The sequence below is a fragment of the Kogia breviceps genome, chromosome 9 (assembly GCF_026419965.1).
Source record: "Kogia breviceps isolate mKogBre1 chromosome 9, mKogBre1 haplotype 1, whole genome shotgun sequence".
In the NCBI taxonomy this organism is placed as follows: Eukaryota; Metazoa; Chordata; class Mammalia; order Artiodactyla; family Physeteridae; genus Kogia; species Kogia breviceps.
The window spans coordinates 86813772-86838367 of record NC_081318.1 but is presented as its reverse complement, the minus strand read 5'-3'; the positions used below and the strand labels follow the sequence as shown (position 1 = coordinate 86838367).

The window sequence follows — 24596 nt, the reverse complement described above, 5'->3', positions numbered from 1 at the left end:
CTGAACTGCCATAGTACCCTGCTTGTCATCATAGGGCTTCATCAAATGTCTATTTCTTTCTCCCATCTTCGACGGAGCGTTATCTGATTCCTCCATAAGTCTTGCTGGTGTATTATGCGCTGTCCACGTACAGTCATTGGAGCAAACAAGGTTCAGGTGAAATATTAGTATTCTAAAAAACATTCTTAAAACTACAAAATAAATAACGCTTTGGGTACTGTTTGGGAAAGTTCCTGCGGCAGACTGACATATTCTACAATTTCTACAGCAGAGATGGAGAAATTCACTGATTCCCGTTCATGCTCAGTAAAGCATTCACAGTGTTTTGCTGTGACATTCATAAGCCCTCAAGTCACTCTGTCAGCGATTTGTAAGACTGTAGAGCAGAAGATCACAGTGCCCATGAAATACTGAAAAGGCAGACTCTAGTCCCTCACACCCCCACCCCCTAATTGAGTTACTTGTTATTCTAACAAAGAAGACCATGGAGCAAACCCCCTGCCCTGGGATCAGAGGGCACCCTCTGCTTTCTGGGACTGGTGTGCTGATCTGACAACACCTTTTGAAAGGTGCCCTCTGTTGACTTCTCCCTACTTTCTTAGATAGCTTGGTCTTTGCACTTTTGCTTTCTAGCTGGGACACCTTGTGCTCACTTGTTCCTCTTAACCTTCATGAACCACCTAGTTTCTGATCCTATCCCCTTAAGCCACCTAGAGCTTTCCTGGCCTTGACCTCTAGAGAACTGTGTTTCCTGCCGGCGTATGCCTCTCAACAAGGGTTCTGATTGAATCTTGTCCAGTCCCAGAGGTGTCCTTACCTAGGCTAATATTTATAAACACCTAACTAGAGTAAGAAACATGAAAACAAAATCATTTTCTTTATGTGGCAGAAGCCTTGTATCTCTGTTGGCCTTGACAAATGAGTGAATGTTTAACTGTATGAAAGGATAGTCACTGAAGTATCAGTGGACAGGGTGGACATATAGTCCACAACGGGATATCAAAGAGTAAAACCGGAAAACCTGATCATGGTGTGGTTAATTTTTTTTAACTGCACCTTCTGATTCTAGGATGCATACTGGGAACAGAGGGCTTGTGAACAAGGCAAGTTGTCCTCCCCATGAAAACTCTAGAAACTGTTGGCTTCCTGTAGAAACTGGGGTAGTCTAAACACACCTCCTCGGGATTTTAGGGCAGGGCTGGGAGATGAAGGCTTTTGGCTTGATTCAGTACTTGGAAGAATGAACTTGGATTCCTTCCAGATGGAGAGAATGAGAATTCACTATAATTAATGTACTACTTGTTAAACAGAAGTGACTCTCTTGATGTGGATTAGTTTAAGATGTGGATCAGTAGGAAGGAAGGGTGTCAGGAAGTGACACAGGACTGGGAGGAGGAGAGACCTCACTCAAGATAACATTTCCTTATCCTAAGGATGTCATCAATCCTCTTTCAGAGGAGAGAGTGTTTAAATCCAAATACAGTGGGTATGTGTTTATATATATATATTTGTTTAAATGAATAGTTTTGCAAACTATGTTCATTTCATAGGATGATTAATTTATTAAGGGTTTATGCATGGAGGGTCTGCTTTCTAGGATGACAATAGTTTATATTTTTGAGCATGTAGAGGCTCTGCTTTAAGCACGTTACATGGACTGAGCCACAGACTGTTCATAGTAACCGTATGAGAGGAGTATTATTATTATCCCCATTTTACAGATGAACTTGAAATATTGAAAGCTTAAGTAGCTAGTGGAAGGTACGATAGCTAGTAAGGAGAAGAAGCACAGTTTGACAGTGGGCAGTAAGCCTTCAGAACCTGCACCCTAAACCATTATACCACACTTCCTGTCATCACAGTTGCTAGTCGGAAGAGTTTCTGGTGGATACATGGAGGATGTCAAACTGACAGTCCTCTATCTTCACTTAGCCCAGGACCTGGAACTCCAAGCCTTGGCTTTTGTAGGGATGTATGGGTTCAGGATTAATTGTAAACTGAGTTCAAAAAACCTTTTCTGGAATTATTGAGTACAGATGTAATTACTGTAATGACAGCAAAGGCTATAATTATGCCAAATGGCATCATTGTGTAAATGTGGTGCATATAAGGAAATCACTAGATTGCATAATTGTAGCACCAGGATGAGGTTGCAAGATTCCTTGTTAAATTAGATAAAGATGTGTGTAACCACAGAGCACAGATTTAACTCTGATGGTGAAAGGAAGGAATTATTTAGATTTTGGTCAAGATAAAACAAATTTCATTTTAAATATTTTTAAATACCTCTTTTCAAAATCACATGCATCACTAAGTGGTTTAACTAGGCCCAAGTGAGACCAGTTTTCCCATCTGATATTCTCTGTGGACCAGATGAGCCAAATGCTAAATGAGGACACGCTTGGTGAGAATGTTCTGACAGCTCAGCCCCTCATCACCGGCTCCGGTTTCCTCATCTGTCTTTCAGAGGAACCTGGGGCTCAGGCATATTCCGGGGCTCAGGCATATTCCGGGGCTCAATAATATTTTATTTTCACATGTCTTCAAATAATTTTAAAGCCATGTTATTTAATTAAACCAGTTATTGCACTTGAAGAGTATGCACAATTATATCTCCATTTCTAAAATGAGAAAATCAAGCAGTTAAATATTCCCTCAGTAAAAAAACAAAACAAAACAAAACAAAATATTCCCTCAGTAAAAGAAGAAAGGGAAGCAATTAACCCAAGAATTCCCTACTCACTGGCCAAGCCAGGGGCCACTGTTGTCTGAGCTGCTTACTGCAAGAGGAATGTAAAGTATGTGGAAGATGTGATCCCCTGAGATTTTTGTTTTGTTTTGTTTTTGTTGTTACTTGAATCACTTTGCTAAGCTCTCTTCCAGTCATGAGTTTTAGCCATTCCACTTAGGGTCGACTATTCTAACACACCATAGAATGGGATCCCAGAAAACCAGTCCCAGATCTTGGGACTTGGAAAATTACTAGTTTCAATCTATCGGCAAGTAAAGATCTTCTCTAGCTGGGAAGGCAATTTGCCTAAACTTGTCTCACAGAAAGATTATTAAAATACCAGCCTCCTGGTACCTTAGCATCAAAATTTCAGGACAATTCATAAAGAAACTAGGCCCAGAGAGACTAGGTGATGGCAGAGTTCACCGGTTTCTGAAGATTCAGAAGCACCACTTTGAGTGATTGTCAGGTTTGGTAGGAAAAAAACATTTTTTTTTTCACATACACACACATACACACACATATTTAGCTCTGTATACATTAAAAAGTAAATATAAATACACAAATATATATACAGGTAAATTTCTTGTGGACCAGACTTAATTTGCAGGTCAAGACCTCTGGGCTTATCATTTGTACTGTTTTTAAAAATTCAATGTGATAAAAAGATCGTATTTCTGACAGGGGGTAAAACAAAGTTTTCTAAAATATGTTCAGCACACCATACTGAATAGTGTTGATGCTCATTTTGTAAAAATATTAAAAAACAGAGAGAACTGTCTTTATAGGAAAGTAAGACAAGTTATTCTTACACAGAGGATTTGCACTTTTGACATCACAAATCTCAGAGGAGGAAGAGATTTTGAGGTCACCCAATTCAAATCTTACTTAATGGAATTGTAAATAATAACTAGCAATAGAGAAGTAGAATAATTTCAACTTACAGGCTTTGGAGTTTTCCATGGAGAAAAGAAACCTGTAATAAAGAAAACAATATTTGAACTTTGAAAATATATCCCACTACCACTTACGGGTGGCATGATATTTAGATAACTGCAAGTTATTTTAAATAGGTTAATAGCAAACAACAACAACAAATTCTGCCTGGCTGCATAGTTTTTTTCAAGGGGGCCCAAATAATTTTATTGGAATTATGTTAATGATTCTAGGAATATTTCCTTATTTGGCCTGAAGATTCTGCAGCCCAGTGACAGTGAATAACTGTGTGGCAAATGATCAGTCACTTTACAAGAGCAAAGACTGAGTCATGTTTAGGGATTTCTGTGGCACAGCCTTAGCGGGAGAGGGAGAAAGAATGCAGATAGAAATTTAGATATTTAAAGGTTAATACCTTTGCTGAGTATAAGAAATAATTCTGCTTTATGTACCTGCTTTGTGTGGTTAAAAATCAATCAACAAGCCTTCATTAGTCCTAAATTTTAAAATAATGTATATATATATATAATGAATTAGATTCTATTATAATTGCTTATGGGCCTTTTCTCCCACTGAGATCTTCTCTAGAGCAAATATCTATTTTATTATTCCCTCTACCCTAGTGTTAGCCCAATGTTTTTCATGAAAAAGCAGCTCAAAATGTTTGTTAATTGACTGACTAATGTATCATCAAAGCCAGGCTTTTTTCAGCTTATTGAGCTCTTTCAATTATCACAAATGGTGTGACAATTGGACTGACTCTGTTGTGATCTGAACGACCTTTAAGATAATTAAATGTATAGATTAATTCCTTTTTCTTTTTCCCCTTTATTGTTATTATTTTATCATATACTGACCCTAGCAAGCCAAAGCATGATCTAGCATACAAAACAAAATTACTTTTCATATCATCTTGTCCCTCTTTCAATGACTTCACTCATGTTAATGTTAGGTGGTGTCTGATAAAATGCCTAATAAAAAATAGAATGTTGAAAATATGCCACATAATGTTTACAACCTTTAAAAAACTGGGACTGGTACAAAATGGATTATGGTTTTCACTATTCCCATTTATAGGAAATATCTGAAGAATCTAGACACAATTATCTAGATGTTAAAGCAATCCCACTCATTTATGGTGTAAATACTAACTGCACCTCAGAGCAACGTTGTGAAGAGCTGATGCTGCATTTTATGAAAAGAGCGAAAGTATGTAAATCCATCATGTTCCTCAGCTTTCCTTGAAACACAGAGCTAAATTTAATACTTAAGCATAACAACTATCTTACTAAGGAGACGGGTAGAATTAGCTCACTTTCTCACACACTCTGTATCTATGTTCTTGTATCTCTTTCCAGCTATTAAAAAAATTCTGTTCAATGTGTGGTTTGATTATAATTTAATTACAAGGATTTAATCACACCCTTTTTGGCAACAGCTGAGAGTAAAACTACAGATAAATAAATACATTTATCTCTGACTCATTCTGTAAAATGCCAATGAAAACAATTTGACCACTAATTAGAAAAGTGAAAACACTGTGACCTATTGGCCAATTAACGATTATTTTCGCTGAAGGATAAAATTTATTTGCTGTTTTATGGAATTGCCGGCACAGTTCTTTTGAGAAAAGATGTCATTTACACATTCTCGCAATGTCAAAACATTCAATTATTTCCTCTACTTTCTCTGTGTTCCTCCACTTTCTTCTTATTGCAGTGCCAGAACAGATTTTGAATATTTGCTGCCTTACATTTATTTGTTAGGTGCTGGGAGTTTCTTAGACTTACAGATGTATTGAAAATGGTTCCTTTTTATGGAGCTCTCATCTCCACATGGGGCATTATCTTAAAAGATGATTATCTCTTCTATGGAAAATGTATAATCATCAGACCTCTCAGTAGTTATGGTGTCAGAACTAAAATGGCATAAAAGGGACATTAGTCAAGATCAGACAAGAAGAGAGGACCGTTTAATTTGACCACCTATCATCACAGGCACTTTGGCTTCCCCTTCTTTTGAGGCTGTTTTATTCAGTCTGACCTCAGACTACTGGCACGGCCCAGGACTTCTTCACTGCGTCCATCATGGCAGTTTCTGAAATACATCTAATGCTGTGCTGTGCCTAGGAGGCTTTGGTCTCTGAAGCAATAGTTGCCCTTTCTGAGTCATTGTCCAGAAGAAGCTGCTTGCTTCAGAGTAAGTAATTTTAGGTAGGAGAAATAGTATCAGAATAGATTTCCTTAAAAATAAATAACTTACATGACAGAGTTTCTTTGGCAAATTATCAATCATGCTATAAACATTTAAATGAAGATGAAAAGAAAACATTTATTTTGGGTATACCCAATTTGGCTCAATTAATCGATAAGGTCAAGTTTTCTACATGATTAATCTCCAGTTTTCTGGTCAACTTCATTGGAAGAGCTACATACACACTATAATAGTGTGGGTCAAATTATTATATATTTCAAATGTATGGTAACCTTTTGTAGGGTTTACCCCTCTAAGAAATCTAGTCTATTCCAATTAACATTAAAAAACACCTAAAATAAAATAAAAACATTTAAATCCTTATTTCTGTAATTTTTCCTTTTCTGAAATCATTCTGGTTTGACATAGATCACAGAAACAAGACAGGCTTGATGTGTTGAGACTATTACTTTTGGGTGTCTCACCACCTACCTTCATAAGAATAGGGATATAGATAACTTTTTCTTAAGCCTTTCAGAGCTGATAGTCCTTTTTACAAAGCCAAGTTCATAAATAAGAGTTTTTTCCTTAAAATGCTAATAAAGCTTCCTTTATATTTTAGTTTATTTCTGGCCTTTATTTCGCCTACTTCTACAGAAAGTGGAATATTACATTTCTCTTATGGAATTAAAATTTCTTTATAATGACTTGACCTCTGTTTTCCATACTGCTCATTTATGGAAGTGTGCTTGTGTGTGTGTGTGTGTGTGTGTGTGTGTGTGTGTGTGTGCAAATGCAAACATTTATTTAACCCTAACTCTGAGACAACAAAAGTGAAAGACGTCAAGATACAGTTTTAAGCTAACTGAAACATGAGTAGGGACATTTTTAAAAGGGAAAAGAAAAAAATGGGAAAAGTTAGATGCAGCCGATAAGGAAATTTTGATGCATTTAATATGAAGCACAAAACTGAATTAGATCTCTAAAATCTGTCTTCTTTAGAACAAGAAATAAAACTAAAATATATTTTAAATTCCTCATGTAAAAGCCCAAGGAGATGGGCAGAGAAACAGAAACAGTGCAAATAGCTTAGAGAAGAATTTCTGGTGCTTGAAAATGGAAGAGGAGAGAAGACAACACCAACTTCATATTGAAGTTTAAATTAAATTCTATATGTCAACTAAATACAATTTTTAATAAATTACAGGAATACGGTTACCAGATAAAATATAATATGCTCAGTTAAATTTGAATTTCAGATAAGCAATGAATGATTTTGTAGTATGTCCTGTATACTGACTGCATGCGACATACATTGCATAGGACATACTTATATTAACAATTATTTGTTTATCTGCAATTCAATTTAACTGGGAAGTCTGTATTTTTATTTTTGCTAAATCTGAACACCGTATATAGGGAACACTTTATATATGACCTGGGTAATCAGTTAAAAATAAAAACACAATAGTAATGTCTACTGTAGGTAATATCCATTCAGTTAAGTAAAAACCAAAAAAATATTTAGTATTTCCTATTCTTGCACCCCCTCCAATGCTTTCTTGCTAGGAATCTTGCTTTGGGAGAAACCTGAGAACATTCTACGCATATCATTGGATTGTGTTGGTCACCTGTTCATTAGTAACAATGTTTGACTGAGGTCTCACCTCACGTGATGCAAACTCTGTGGGGACAATGTCAGTGTCACAAAGGACCGTTTTCAAATTTTGTGATGACTGCCTTATCCCAAGGGGAAAGTTCCACAAAAGTGTTTTTTTTCAGAACCTACTTCTCCTGACACATGATACCCAAAATGAAAGAACATCAATATAGTCACCGCAGCTCTGAAGGGAGAGTCATTTGTGAGTTGCATTTGCATTTGTGAGTTGTTTGGTAAGAGTCTTCTGTTTGTTTGTTTTTTAAAATCATTATTCACAGGACACATCACAAGATGACAAACGTTCTTAAAACCAGCCCACTTCGAACAAGGGATCAAAATACAATAAAGAACAACTTAACAGAGAATCCCAGCATGATATCTTCAATTTGGAATAACGTCAGGGCAACATTTTGGGATTTCTAGTAATTTCGCCAAACAGGACTAAATCTTTCAATATGTCTCTGTATTCCGTTTGATATACTGAATGAACTACCACTTGCAGAATGTGAAATGGTTTCTTCTTCAACTGAAGTACTTGCTATAACATATGACTCTGACTTTGAAAACTATCATTAGTTTCATGTATTTTATAGAAAATTCTATAGTTACTACACATGGCAGAGATGCAGAGGAAACACTTTCTATTTCTCTTTTTCTTTAAGCAACAGAAAAAGAGTAGGAACCTGTTTCAGTGAAGATGTCCATGACTTGGGTTATTAAAAGCTTTGTTCTATTTTGCTTGAAAAACAAGACACGGAAATGCGAATATACTTAACACTACTGAACGGTTCACTTATATATGGTTAATATGGCAAACTTTATGTTATGTATATTTTACCACAATTTTAAAAACAAAGAATAAAGCAATAAAAAAAGGAGGAAAAAGAAAGGGAGAACAAAAGTATGCACATATCACATGAATGTGAGGGAAAATAAAGAGAGAAAGTAAGAAAGAGAATTTTTTTTTTCCACAGTCCCTGTGGCATGCTGCTGGAGGACAGGAAACTCTCGTGGACACTCGCACAGACCCTTTCACCTCTTAAGTTATCCTTTCTTGTAAAGGATTGTAAGCAATAAAGGGGATTCGTGTTCCTACTACATCCTGAAAATATTTCAGGAACGGTGAGAAACTCTTCCAATAGAGGAACTCTTTTTTTTAAAGTTTCCCAAAGAGGGGAAAAGCCCCAGGGTTTTAAAAATCTCCAGTTAGGGCTAATTTAAGGGAGAAAAATACCACTAATAAAGTTCATCTTTAATTTAAAGATCCTCCCATTTCCCCACAGCCTGGCAAATTTTTCATCAGAAATTCAGCCTTTGGTAAATGTAAGCCAGCAGGGTAAGGAGCTAATTTCCATTAAAACTAGTTCAGTGTTATTCACTTTTTTCCCCGGTTTTTGACGGATCACGTATTTCTTATTAAAATTCATTAAATGAGTTAAACCCTACAGTTCCTTTAGATAATTGGTTTAAGTATTTTGAATCAGTAAAAGGGCAATTTTTCTTAATGAAACTGACCTAGGCTAAGAAACGGCCTTCCTATTAAGATACTGCTGGTGGTACCGTAACCTCACATCACCATGTTTCAGCCACGCAAAACATTCAATTTGCAAAGAAAATTTCAAACTAGTTGCCATCTTTGGCCTACAGAATCTCTTTTTATGTGGAGAGCTGAGGCTTTCTCTGCAATGTTTTAAAGCTGGTCCTTTCTGCATCTTTTACATAAAAGTGTTCTTCTTATAAACACTGTAAAGCTGTTTTCAAATGGCCGTTTTCCCCCAAGGTTTTGTTCTTTATGGAGAGAGCAATCTGACCATTTCAAGTAATCCCAATGAGTGTCTAGAAAGGATAAGTCTGCACATGTTGTCTTCTGATAAACTCAGTTACATAAAGGGTTATGTTCAAAATAAAGCAGGCCAGGTAGATACCCTTGAATGGGAATAAAGGAACAGACTGGAAGAGGAAGAATTGTGTCAGGGAGCCTAAAACTCAGAGTGAGGTGAGGCTTGCTGAATGTATTAGCAACTACAAAGGGCTTCTTCTTCATGTTCTGAACAAGACCAAGGGCAGTGAAGAGAGAAATTGCTCTGTCCTTATGGTGCACTATAAACAGTTGACAAAGGAAATGTGGAAGGGTATCAGTCCTGCAAATAGAAAAGCCCAATTCTGAGAGTAATTTTTTTTTACAATAACGAAAGCATAGCATTTTTTTTTTGAGAAACCAATCTAGAAACATCTTTAAGTAATTTGAGATTAAACATCTTAAATTTAATCATTAAATTACATCAACATTAAATAAATATTTATTGAGTCGTGTGTGCCTCACAAGCACCACAGATTCAACAGAGCAAAATGGAAGCTTTGGCCTTCCCTCCCACATCTCTTCTCATGTGTTCCCTATTTTGGAAAATTTCACTTGCCTTTCCAAGTTTTAAAAACAGGAACCTGAAAGTCATTCTTAACCTCTCTCTCTCTGCCTCACTTCCTTATCACCAAATTCTGTCTATTCTACCTCCAAAATCTATTGCAAATCCACTTCTCTCCATCTCCACAGACACCATCATAATCCACGCTCACCATCATCTCTTACTTCAACCGAAGCAAGAGCAAATTTGCGGATGCCACAGAATCTTATCACGCTTAAAATCCTTCAATGGATTCCCACATATTTATGATAAAACACAAAACCTCCAAGGCTTTATATAAGTTTGTCCCTACTCCCCAGACACCTCATGGGTTATTCCCCTTCACTCACTGAACTTCCTTGAATAAACCAGGCTTTTCTAACCACAGGGCCTTTGCACAAGCTCTTTTTTTTACTTACCCCCTTTTAAAAATTCAACCGTTTTATTTTTTTTAATCTCTTTATTGGAGTATAATTGCTTTACAATGTTGTGTTAGTTTCTGCTGTATAACTACCTATGCTCCCCACCCCCCCTTTTAAGCCTTCACCAAACTATCTCTGACTCCTTCTTTATGTGTCAGCTTAAACACTACTTCCTCAGGGAAGATGTCCCTGACCTTTCTTTCTTTTTTTTTTTTTTTTTTTTGTGGTACACGGGCCTCTCACTGTTGTGGCCTCTCCCTTTGCGGAGCACAGGCTCCGGACACGCAGGCTCAGCGGCCATGTCTCACGGAGCCAGCCGCTCTGCGGCATGTGGGATCTTCCCAGACCAGGGCATGAACCTGTGTCCCCTGCATCAGCAGGCAGACTCTCAACCACTGAGCCACAAGGGAAGCCCTGACCTTTCATTTTAAATTGAAGTTCTCCACTATAATTTTTCATTGCATCCTCTATTTTTACTTTATATGGCATTCATCACTATTTATAAATATATTTATGAAATCATATTTATATAATTGTATTTGTGAGATTATTAGTTTAATGTCCATCTCCCCAACTAAAGTATTAATTCCATTAGCGGAGAAATCATATCTATTTTGTTCACAATGTATTCCCAGTACTTAGTACAATGCTTGACACATAGTAGATACTTCAATAGACATATCTGATGAATTAATAATAGAAGTGAAGAGTGAGGAGGGTAGCATGAAAGAGTCACAAGATACTAAGGAAACTGATGAGGCATGGTGATTTGCTGGGGGTGGAGGAGAGGAATAAAGGAAAAGATGAAATCCATGAAGACTTCTAACTTGGGAAACTATATGGATGATGGTGTCATTAGCTAAGGTATGAAATATAGGAAAGAGGTTTCTTTGAATGGAGTCTAGAAAGTTGGGTTATGGGCAAAATGAGTTTCAGGTGCCTTTGGGAGTTTGGGTTAGTATGTAGCTGAAATACATTTTGAAGTTTGAACCAAAGTTGATTTGGGTTCAGGTGAAGACCTGTAGTAATTTGCTCTCTTTTCCAGTGCTCAGTAGGAGTGTTGTGATTAGAGATATGTCAGGTAAAACTTAAAACGATATACCAAATTTGCATAGCATGGGAAGAGAACTCCTCAGGGTATGTAGAAGGAATGAATGTCTGGTAGCCAAGTAAACAGAAGGTTTCAAGAAGTAGTCAACAGAAATACTCATAAAACAAGGCTTTAAGTGTTTTCTGAAACATGAGTGTCACAGGTTGCCTCAGTGGAAGCAGCTGATCATTAGGACAGAGACAGAAATCAGACTTCAGCGGGTCTGAAAGAATGGAAAGTGAGGAAGTGAAACTGAGACGTGTCTATGAGGTAATAAAGCTGCCCATGAAGGGAAGATTTCTTTTAGGAGAAGCATACATTCCGATGAGAAGGTACCTGAATAGAGTCTGAAGATTCAGGAGGAAAGGGGATAATTGGTGGAATTATTTCACGACGAGATGAGAGATGGGATCTAGAGTGCAAAGGGGAGCAATTAACCTTAATTAAGAGAGAAACAGCATCCAAGTCCTTATCAAGAGGCTGGAGCAGGTCTCTACGGGAAACCTCCAGGGTCTACACCATGGGGCAGGGATGGGACTGAGTAGGAGAATTTACTCACAGTGGGTGAAAGTGGCAAAATCAGTGGGGGTTTGTAGGGGCTCCGAGTATGTAGGGAAACTGGAGGAGAGAACAAAAATAACCTCGTCAAAATGTTGGGTTCAGAGGGATGAGACAAAGATGCAAACAGAAAAATAATTTCTGAGACAGTAGAGTGGAGAGGTCATGCACACAGAATATGGGGTAAAACGGACTTGGGCTCTAGTCCCAGCTCCACCTCCCACTAGTTACGTGGTCTCACACATACTTGGGAGGGCATGTACACTAGGATTAACTCCCAGGCTCTAAGTGAGACTCTGGATTTGCTCTGAGGCTCATGCCTGGATGGCCATTCCCTGATCTAAGTCTCAGATTACTTATCTGTAACAAAGGAAAGACAAGAATACGGATTATTGCAGGGGAAACTAAATAAAAATGCACTTTGCATTTTACCAATTTAAAATGGTACACTGGAGAGGGCAGATAGCAGAAACAAGAAGACCTACAATCCTGCAGCCTGTGGAACAAAAACCACATACACAGAAAGACAGACAGGATGAAAAGGCAGAGGGAGATTTACCAGATGAAGGAACAAGATAAAACCCCAGAAAAACAACTAAATGAAGGGAGATAGGCAACCTTCCAGAAAAAGAATTCAGAATAATGATAGTGAAGATGATCCAGGACCCTGGAAAAATAATGGAGGCAAAGATTGAGAAGATGCAATAAATGTTTAACAAAGACCTAGAAGAATTAAAGAACAAACAAACAGATGAACAATACAATACGTGAAATGAAAACTACACTAGAAGGAATCAATAGCAGAATAACTGAGGCAGAAGAATGGATAAATGACCTGGAAGACAGAATGGTGGAATTCACTGCTGAAGAACAGAATAAAGAAAAAAGAATGAAAAGAAATGAAGACAGCCTAAGAGACCTCTGGGACAACATTAAACATAACAACATTTGCATCACAGGGGTCCCAGAGGGAGAAGAGAGAGAAAGGACCCTAGAAAATAGTTAAAGAGATTATAGTCAAAACCTTTCCTAACATGGGAAAGGAAACAGCCACCCAAGTTCAGGAAGTGCAGAGAGTCCCAGGCAGGATAAATCCAAGGAGAAACACGTCAAGACACATAGTAATCAAACTGACAAAAATTAAAGACAAAGAAAAATTATTGAAAGCAACAAGGGAAAAACGACAAATAACATACAAGGGAACTCACATAAGGTTAACAGCTGATTTCTGAGCAGAAACTCTACAAACCTGAAGGGAGTTGCATGACATATTTAAAGTGATGAAAGGGAAGAAAGTACAATGAAGATTACTCTTTCCAGCAAGGATCTCATTCAGAATCAACAGAGAAATCAAAAGCTTTACAGACAAGCAAAAGCTAAGAGAATTCAGCACCACAAAACCAGTTCTACAATAAATGCTAAAGGGACTTCTCTAAGTGGGAAACACAAGAGGAGAAAAGGATCTACAAAAACAAATCCATAACAATTAAGAAAACAGTCATAGGAACATACATATCGATAATTACCTTAAACATTAATGGATTAAATGCTCCAACCAAAAGACAAAGGCTCGCTCAATGGATACAAAAACAAGACCCATATAAATATGGTCTACAAGAGACCCACTTCAGACCCAGGGACAGACACAGACTGAAAGTGAGGGGATGGAAAAAGATATTCCATGCAAATGGAAATCAAAAGAAAGCTGGAGTAGCAATATTCATATCAGATAAAATAGACTTTAAAATAAAGAATGTTACATGAGGCAAGGAAGGACACTACATAATGATCAAGGGATCAATCCAAGAAGAAGATATAACAATTATAAATATATATGCACACAACACAGGAGCACCTCAAAATATAAGGCAACTGTTAACAGCTATAAGAGGAAATCGACAGTAACACAATAATAGTGGGGGACTTTAACATCTCACTTACACCAATGGAGAGATCATCCAAACAGAAAATTAATAAGGAAACACAAGCTTTAAATGACACAACAGACCAGATAGAGTTAATTGATATTTACAGGACATTCCATCCAAAAACAGCAGATTACACTTTCTTCTAACGTGTGCATGGAACATTCTTCAGGATAGATCATATCTTGGGTCACAAATCTAGGCTTGGTAAATTTAAAAACTGAAATCGTATCAAGTATCTTTTCCAACCACAACACTATGAGACTAGATATCAATTACAGGAAAAAAATCTGTAAAAAATACAAACACATGGAGGCTAAACAATACATTACTAAATAACCAAGAGATCACTTAAGAAATCAAACTGGAAATCAAATAATACTTAGAGACAAATTACAATGAAAACATGACAATCCAAAAGCTATGGGATGCAGCAAAAGCAGTGTTAAGTGGGAAGTTTATATCAATACAAGCCTACCTAAAGAAACAAGAAAAATCTCAAAAAACAATCTAACCTTACACCTAAAAGAATTAGAGAAAGAAGAACAAACAAAACCCAAAGGTAGTAGAAGGGAAGAAACTGTAATGATCAGAGTAGAAATAAATGAACCAGAAACAAAGAAAACAATAGCAAAGATCAATAAAACTAAAAGCTCTTCTTTGAGAAGATAAACAAAATTGATAAACCATTAGCCAGACTCATCAAGAAAAAGAGGGAGAGGACTCACATCAATATAATTGAAATGAAAAAGGAGAAGTTACAACAGACACTGCAGGAATAAAAAGCATCCTAAGAGACTACTACAAGCAACTCTAGGCCAATAAAATGGACAACCTGGAAGAAATGGACAAATTCTTAGAAAGGTATAACCTTCCAAGACTGAACCAGGAAGAAATAGAAAATATGAGCAGACCAATCACAAGTAATGAAATGGAAACTGTTATTAAAAATCTTCCAATAAACAAAAGTCCAGGACCAGAGGGCTTGACAGGTGAATTCTATCAAACATTTAGAGAGGAGCTAACACCCATCCTTCTCAAAATCTTCCAAAACATTGGAGAGGAAGGAACACTCCCAAACTCAATCAATGAGGCCACCATCACCCTGATACCAAAACCAGACAAAGATACTACACAAAAAGAAAATTACAGACCAATATCAATGATGAATATAGATGCAACAATCCTCAACAAAATACTAGCAAACAGAATCCAACAACACATTAAAAGGATCATACACCATGATCTAGTGGGATTTATCCCAGGAATGCAAGGATTCTTCAATATACACAAATCATTCAATGTGATACACCATATTAACAAATTGAAAGAGAAAAACCATATGATCATCTCAATAGATCAGAAAAAGCTTTTGAGAAAACTCAACACTCATTTATGATAAAAACTCACCAGAAAGTTGGCATAGAGGGATCCTACCCCAACAGAATAAAGGCCATAATGACAAACCCACAGCAAACATCATTCTCAATGGTGAAAAACTGAAAGCATTTCCTCTAAGATCAGCAACAAGACAAGGATGTCCACTCTCACCACGTTTATTCAACATAGTTTTGGAAGTCCTAGCCATGGCAATCAGAGAAGAGAAAGAAATAAAAGGAACCCAAATTGGAGAAGAAGTACAGCTGTCACTGTTTGCAGATGACATGATACTATACATAGAGAATACTAAAGATGCTACCAGAAAACTACTAGAGCTAATCAATGAATTTGGTAAAGTAGCAGGATACAAAATTAATGCACAGAAGTCTTTTGCATGCCTATACACTAATGATGAAAAATCTGAAAGAGAAATTAAGGAAACACTCCCATTTACCACTGTAAGAAAAAGAATAAAATACCTAGGAATAAACCTACCCAAGGAGACAAAAAACCTGTATGCAGAAAACTATAAGACACTGATGAAAGAAACTGAAGATGATACTAACAGATGGGGAGATATACCATGTTCTTGGATTAGAAGAATGAATATTGTGAAAATGACTATACTACCCAAAGCAATCTACAGATTCAATGCACTCCCTATCAAATTCCCAATGGCATGTTTTTACAGAACTAGAACAAAAAATTCTTAAAATTTGTATGGAGACACAAAAGACCCCAAATAGCCAAAGCAGTCTTGAGGGAAAAAAAACAGAGCTGGAGGAATGAGACTACCTGGCTTCAGACTATACTACAAAGCTACAGTAATCAAGACAGTATGGTACTGGCACAAAAACAGAAATATAGGTCAATGCAACAGGATAGAAAGCCCAGCGATAAACCCATGCACCTATGGTCAACTAATCTATGACAAAGGAGGCAAGGATACACAATGGAGAAAAGACAGTCTCTTAAATAAGTAGTGCTGGGAAAACTGGACAGCTACATGTAAAAGAATGAAATTAGAACACTCCCTAACACCATACACAAAAATATACTCAAAATGGATTCGAGACCTAAATAAGACTGGACATAAATCTCTTAGAGGAAAACATAGCAAGAATACTCTTTGACATAAATCACAGCAAGATCTTTTTTGATCCACCTCCTAGAGTAATGGAAGTAAAACCAAAAATAAACAATGGGACCTAATGAAACTTAAAAGCTTTTGCACAGCAAAGGAAACCATAAACAAGACAAAAAGACAACCCTCCGAATGGGAGTAAATATTTACAAATGAATCAACGGACAAAGGATTAATCTCCAAAATATATAAACAGCTCATGCAGCTCAATATTAAAAAAAAAAAAAAAAACAAAAAACCCAAACAAACAACCCAATCAAAAAATGGGCAAAAGACCTAAATAGGCACTTCTTCAAAGAAGACATACAGATGGCCAAGAAGCACATGAAAAGCTGCTCAACATCACTAATTATTAGAGAAATGAAAATCAAAACTACAATGAGGTATCACCTCACAACAGTTAGAATGGGCATCATCAGGAAATCTACAAACAACAAATGCTGGAGAGGGTATGGAGAAAAGGGAACCCTCTTGCACTGTTGGTGGGAATGTAAATTGATACAGCCACTACAGAGAACAGTATGGAGGTTCCATAAACAACTAAATATAGAATTACCATATGACCCAGCAATCCCACTACTGGGCATATACCCAGAGAAAACCATAATTCAAAAAGACACGTGCACTCCCATGTTCATTGCAGCACTATTTATGAATAGACAGGACATGGAAGCAACCTAAATGCCCATCGACAGATGAATGGATAAAGAAGATGTGGAACATATATACAATGGAATATTACTCAGCCATAGAAAGGAACGAAATTGGGTCATTTGTAGAGACATGGATGGATCTAGAGACTGTCATACAGAGTGAAGTAAGCCAGAAAGAGAAAAACAAATATTGTATATTAATACATATATGTGGAACCTAGAAAAATGGTACAGACGAACTTGTTTGCAGGGCAGAAATAGAAACACAGATGTAGAGAACAAACATATGGACGCCAAGGGTGGGAAGTGGCTGGGTGGTGGTCATGGTGTGATGAACTGGGAGACTGGGATTGACATATATACACTAATATGTATAAAATGGATAACTAATAAGAACATGCTGTATAAAAAAATAAAATAAAATTTAAAATAAATAAATAAATAAAATGGTACACTCTTCCATTTAATGGCTTTGATGCATTTTGAATTCTTTTTTTTTACAAAATAGAAGTCTGCCTTTTCAGAAAGGTATTCAACAACTTATTGTCACAACAGATGCATTTATTTTCTTCTCTTAGTTGTTGGTTTTTAAAAATTTTTATTTATTTATTTTTTTCTGTTTTAAGCTTCCTTTTAAGGTCGTTTAAGATGCCCTTTAAGTTCTTTTAAGCTCCCTTTTGCTATACGGAATATAGCTTGTTTTGATTTGCTTTGCTTTGCTAAACAAAGCAAATAATTATTTTCATCCCATTAGGATTTTCCATTAAGTTCCTTCTATCTTGGTTAGAGGAGTAAGGTAGCCCACTTTAATCTCACTCAACAGTCTCTATGATCCACTAACAACTGTACCCCCAGTTTATAATGATTATATCATAATTTTTTAAATGAATTGTTTCTAACTTTGCATTTTCCTGTAGATATTTATACAATAATTACTCAGATTAACCAACTAACATGGTTTTAATGCTCACCATTTCCTTTTGCCAGCATTCAGTAAGATATTCTGGGAGAACTCTTCCACATGTAGATGTATTTTTGATGTATTTGTGGGAGGAGGTGAGTTTCATGTCCTTCTCTTCTGCCATCTTGATTCCTCCTCCCACAATTCCTTTTATACTATTATTTCCCCATTTTGGGGTTTTGAACTTTGGTTCTCTGTTAGTATATATACTCAAATTTTTTAGAAACAGCATATGTTTGATATTGTAGGTAGAATAGTGGCCTCCTAAAGAGGTCTCTAATCTTCAAAACCAGTACATATATTACCTCACATGGCTAGAGGGATTTTGCAGATGTGTTTGACATTAAGGATCTTGAGATAAGGATAGCATTTGAGATCATCCAGGTGGTCCCAATCCAACCACATAAATTCTTAATAGTGGAGAACCTTTCCTGGCTGCAGATAGACAGAGATGGCAACTTGCCATTGCTGGCTTTGAAAATGGAGGAAAAAAGCCACAAGTTGTGGCTAGTTCCAAAAACTGGAAAAGGCAAAGAAATGGATTCGCCTCTAGAGGCTCCGGAAAAGAATGCTGCTGTGCTGACGTGTTGATTTTAGCCAGTGAGACCCATGTTGGCTTTCTGACCCACAGTGCTGGAAGATAGTAAGTCTGTGTCATTTTAAGCCATGAAAGTTGTAGTAATTTATTATAGCAGCAATAGAAAACCTAAATACATTGTATCTTTTCTAAGCACTAGCATATGAATTCTAGTTTCATTAATAAATTCTTAGATCGCAACTTCTTCCTTTCAAAGATTGTGGGATTTTTCTGTTGTCCTCTGACATTTTGTAATGTTGAGGACAAGCCTGGATCCACTCAATTTTTGTTGATTTGCAAGAACCTTTTTCTTCCCTGAATAATTGTGAACTATTTTCTTTATCTTTTTAAATGCCTTATACATTTCTATAATGTGCCTGAGTGTGAATTTGTTTTAGTGAAGTATTTCCTGGAATATAGTGACTGCACCTGCTTCAGGCTTTCTCTGAAGTCTTTCTACTCAACACGGGGTGTGAGGACCTGCAGCATCAGCTTCACTTGGGAACTTGATAGGAATCCAGAACCTCAGACTCCAGACCAACTGAATCAAATCTGTAATTTAATGAGACCACCCCCCCAGGTGATTCACATGCACATTTGAGAAGTACTGCTCAAAGAATATTCTATTATTAGTAGATTTGATCTTGACTTTTCCTTTTTTAAGTTTCTCTTTAATTTCTTTTTCTCTTATTTGTCCAACAATATTTATCAAAAGTATGCTATGCCTCTCTGTCTCTTCCAAGGGGCTATAATTGAAGCTCCTGGTTCACACTTCATTTCCTTTCCTCCTCCTCTGGTTACTTGGACCTGCCTTCCTCTGCACCTGGCTTGGCCTCATGTTTGAGACTCTATATCAAGAACATTAAAAAAAAAAAAAAAGAACATTAATACTGGTAGAAGAGTGTTGTGCATGTGATTGCTGTTGAGATGGAATAAAGCTGGAGACCTGCTGCTCTGTAACTGTGAAACTCTTCAAGTGCGTCTCTACACCATTACTTTCTTGCAGTATCAGTTTTACCTGTTACTGATTCTAATGAACATCTTAATTTTCTGAGGTAACTTCAAGCCCCCAGATGTGTTTATTATGGCCTTTTTACTTCGTCAAGCATCACTTTGCTTGGTTTTTGCATTTCAGCCTGCTCTGCCCCTTTCTGTTTTTTCAAATGTTACATCTTCTAACATTTGAGGATTCCAAGCATGTTTTCTCAGTTTCTTCTGTTGTCTGCAGTAAATCTATTTCAGTGTCGTGATCCTCCTCCTGATCTTCAAGGCTAATTATAATTATCCCCTTCTTACATGCTTAGCTTTTTGTTGTATGTTCCATGCTGGGCTTTACATTTTTGTTTTTGTTTTTTTAAAGAGAACATTTTTCCAGATTCAGGCTCACGGCCTCCACTGCTGCTTACTCAATTGTGTGAAATAGTGCCCATTTTGGATTTCATACAACAGTGAACACATGTGCAAAGCTTGTAGCCAGACTTCCACTGGCAAGGGCGTCACTTAGCTTTGCAGGACCATGGGGAACCTCCTCTCTGAGACAAGTCCCTAATTCTGTTTGCTTGGTTTGACGAGAAACATTTGTGTTGTAATAAGTTTTGAGATGGTCTCTATACACTACCCCGAAGCCTTTGTATAGTTCTGCCTCCGTCTTTGGTGCTTAATGTAATTGCACCACTGCTCCAAGAGGCAAGCGTTCATCACCCTTGCCTCTCTACTTTCTGCTATGCTGTGCTCTGGGATTTGAGACTTCAGAACTGGTTGAAAGAGAGTAGTTGGGAAATGAGAGTGACTATTCATCAGGGTAGAGGTTTAAGCACAACTAAGCAGTACCTTAGCAGTCTTATAAATGCTAGAATCTATGAATCCCTGACATCTTCTTTTCTATGTATCCGTGGCACTTTACTGAGTAATTTGGAGAAAGCATACAGAAGATTCCTTGGCCTGATGTCATCTTAAATAGAACTTCTTATAAAGAACAATTTTATTTCTATTTGTCTATATGTTAAATAGACAAATATAACATTATATATTATCTATTTGTTATTTATTTATATATTGCTATTTATAAACTAAGGTCTGAAATATAGGCAGAACTGATGTTTATCTCCTATTTCAACTAACTTAACCAACTAAGGCTTGATCTTCATTTAAGGTTCTGGTATCCCTGATTACCATCACTTAAGCACTGCAGATGGACAGTACAAATAGGATTGCCCTTGGAATGTATTTTTCAATCAATCACAAAACAGATAAAAATTTTGTTTGCCTTGTGGTGGGAATTCATGGTGCAGTTGAGTTTGTTTCTTTCTCTCCCCCCCCCACGCCATTCTTATCCCCCATGTTCTCCTGTGGGACTTTGCATAGAGGGACTTCACTGACTGCAGTTGGTGAATCAATGTTTTACATAACATGAAGGCAAAAGATGCCATTTTAGTTCGGGTTTTTCCAAAAGCAGACCCTGGCATGAGGACTCGGGTGACCTTAGGAAGCAGAAATGAAGAATGAGGAAAGTGAATCAGGGAAGTGAAATATTAATGAGTGGCTATCACTGTGAGCACCTGGGACTTCCCACGTGGATCTTCTGAGAAGCCACGGGGAGCACACATCAGAACCTTCCTCCTGTGGGTTGTCCCTGCTTGAGGCTGAGGAAGCACCTGTAGTGCCACAGAAATTTCTGCGGCAGAGAATAAGAGACGCCGGTGCTTGCAGCAGGACTGTCAGTTGACTGGAAACATCCACAACTGCCCGTGAACTCAGGTGAGCTAAGACAAGGAACAGCAGATCTCGTTGACGAAAACCTTATCTGTGCTGGGACGAAAACATAAATAAATATGCCCTTAGGCTAATTACTTTTTTGGGGAACAGAGGATTTACATAGCGTTAAAATGGGGATGACAAATGAGTTCCAACTCTCATGCCAGCTCTGATCAACTGGCTGCCTACAGAGTTGGATGGAGGAGGATTCTCAACAGCCTCAGCAGGAAATCAAACCTTTATCAATTAGCATTCCAGACATGGAAATGGGAGGATGGAGGGGTGGCATGTGAGCCTGTGGGCCATGTATTTGCCACCCTGCTTTAAAGTGGAGACTATTTTTATTAATATCAGCGCTGAACGAGATTTCCTTAATGAAGTACAATTCTTTCACAGATTTGCCCTTTCGAAATGCACAGCGTGTGACCGCCTTCGGTTAATGGGAGAATTCTCCAATTAACATTATGGAGAAGACTGGGATAAACTTCAAAGGCACAGCAGTTACAGGCATTAGCTTTGTCATCCTGCTACATGTTTCAAGTAAACATGCTAATTTTTCTCACTGATACATAAAAAATGAAATAGTCATAGTATTAACTGGAAAATACAAAAGGGATCAAAGGCAGATGGTGGTCAATAGCATCAGTGCTTGGTCATAGTGTCAATGTTCAGACAAGTGTAATTTGGGGGGTGGTGGTGAGAATATTTAAGTTCTCTTAGCAAATTTCATTACACAGTACAGTGTTAACAACTATGGATGTGTTAATTAACTAGATGTGAGAAACCTTTTCACAATATCAATCACCATGATATATAGTTTCATTTGTCAATTATACCTCAATAAAACTGGGAAAAAAAAAAAAGCCTTGGAGGAAAATAGTCATTACATCAAGTGGGGAAAAAATGTATAATTCATCTGTCATAATGTCTTGATGAGAAAAATATCACCATTTACCCTGGGACACGATTCAAACTGTTGATTCAAAGAATAAGTATGATATTAAATACATCTCAACTTACACCACTGCAATTCAACTTGATTTCAAGTCCTGTGGTTACTCCTAAATATTCCTCAATTCTCACCTCCAATGATGCATCTGAGTCCAAACTACCATTAAGCCACTGCTGCCCATCTCCTTTCACTTGGTTCCGTTACACACAATGTAGTCACAGTAATCTTTTTCAGAGCCTAAATCCTATCATGTTGCTCCTATACTTAAAACTCTGTAATCAGCTTCCTGGCACTAGAAAGAACAAAGTGAAAATCCACTACAGAACCTGTCCGTTTCCCAACCATCTTTCTAGACTTGCCTTGCTCTGGACTCTCAACTGTTTTGCTTTCACTACTTTAGTGTCAGAGACCTTCTTTTAGTCCCTTAGACTGTCCAGGCTCCCTCTCACCATGAGGTCTTTGAACCTGCTTCCCTACCCTCAGCACTTGGTTTACCCGTTTATTGTTTAGATCTTGTTTCCAGGGTCCCTTCTTAGGCAAGGCATTCTGGACCTCTCTAAGCCAAATCCCATAACTAGAGGCTCTCAGCTCCATGAACCTCTCAACACTCCTCTTTCCTCCCATTTCCATGGCCAAGATCACTAATTGGTAAGAATATAGCTTCTTGTGACAACTCTCCCCCAGGCGTTTAAAATTCCCCTGATGGAAGGGGTCGTACCTGTATTTTTGTTCCTTCTTGATTCTCCAGTTCCGAGCACAGTACCTAGCATATAGCAGGTGGTCACTAAATATTTGTTGAATTAATTTTTAAAAAATGTCAAAATGCATTTTTACTAATACTAAAAAAAATTAACTTCAGAGAAAAATCTTATTTCTTTAGCAGTTTATCATTTAAATGGTAGTTTGGGGTATATTATCATATATTCCTTATGAAATCCCTGTGAAGAAGACAGGAAGGAATGATTACAAGCATCTTACAGACAACACAGGTTCTGATGGTGTCCTGCCTACAGGCATGCAAGAGGGAGGTGGCAGAACCAAGACTCACCCACATCCTCTCTGACTCCAAGACTAGAGTTTTTTCCAGCAGTCTGTCACAGCACAATGACAGATTATTGTGCAATTAGTAGACTAGTTAATTGCTATGATCTTGTCCTAAGATCTTCTAGATCAGCAAGTAGACTTGCAATATCTATTTGGGCATTACTCATCGGTTTTACAGTCAATGGGACAGAAACAACCAGCAGCAGTGACCACCTGAGGATGCATGACACTGGGGGCTATAGGCATGGAGGAAGAGTTACTAGGTACATCGTGACCTAGTATATATTTATTTGCACCTTAGAGACACCACCAGAAGGGGCATCACCCTCAAGTGCCATTATGCTTAGGAAAGAAAGTTAATTCAGTTAGAGACCCTGTGAAGTCCCACATGGGTAGGTTGGAATAACTGAAAAGGGCAGGAGAGACAAAGACATCTGGAACTGAAGAAGCTAGATGTGCTGGGCAGAGAACAAAGCCCTTCACAACTCTAAAGTTATCATCCTATTTCAGAGATGACAGAATGAAAGGAAGACTCTCGCGCTGTCAGCAGTTGCCATGCTTGGGCCCTGACACCCAAGGTGTCATAAGTATTATAAGTTGATAGCATGTTGGAGCCAGAGGGGACTCTCCAGCCACCTGATTTCTCATTTTCCAGATGTGGACACAGAGTGTGTCTCACTGAATCATCACATAGCTGATGACTTAACCGCTAGATGTGCCTGAGTATCAGAAGTGATACAGATCTTTCCGAGAAGGGGGTACATCAGCTCTTAAGCTCCTCCCACTAGCTGACCTCTAAGCTAAATAAAACCATGATTTGCTTTGATTTTAATCTTAAGGAAATTAGTGAAGACAGGGGCCACATTTTGCACTGGCAAAACTACCTTTATTGTTAAGAATTCTTAGTGATTCCACAATAAATACTTTTCAGTTGAATAGAATTCCATTCAGTTGTCAGCTTATTTGTGAGTAATTTCCCCTTATCTTTAAGTCACTTTAAAAAAAGATACCTACAAAACATGGAAGCTTTCAGGTTTCTAACGACCTCACTATCTAAAGATACACAGGGTTTGAAAGAGTGTGAGCCACTTTCTGTCACCTGCACATGACAGATAAAGCACGTTTGTGTCACCCAGAGCCACCTAGGAACTCGGTGGGTCTGATTTGCTTTCTGAAGACGCAGTAGTGCTGTGGGCTGATGCTCACCTCGGATT

The 24596-nt window shown here is 37.6% G+C and overlaps 1 protein-coding gene across 11 annotated transcripts in view; it reads right to left on the bottom strand.

The window, feature by feature from the left end:
- The window catches only part of MAGI2 (membrane associated guanylate kinase, WW and PDZ domain containing 2), a 1353221-nt gene that overhangs the window by 169546 nt on the left and 1159079 nt on the right, over nucleotides 1-24596 (bottom strand). For all 11 annotated transcript variants that reach the window (XM_067042757.1, XM_067042759.1, XM_067042752.1 and 8 more), the window contains one exon: nucleotides 3676-3707. In XM_067042757.1, coding sequence (XP_066898858.1) covers nucleotides 3676-3707 — 32 coding nt within the window. The remainder of the gene's footprint in view (nucleotides 1-3675; nucleotides 3708-24596) is intronic.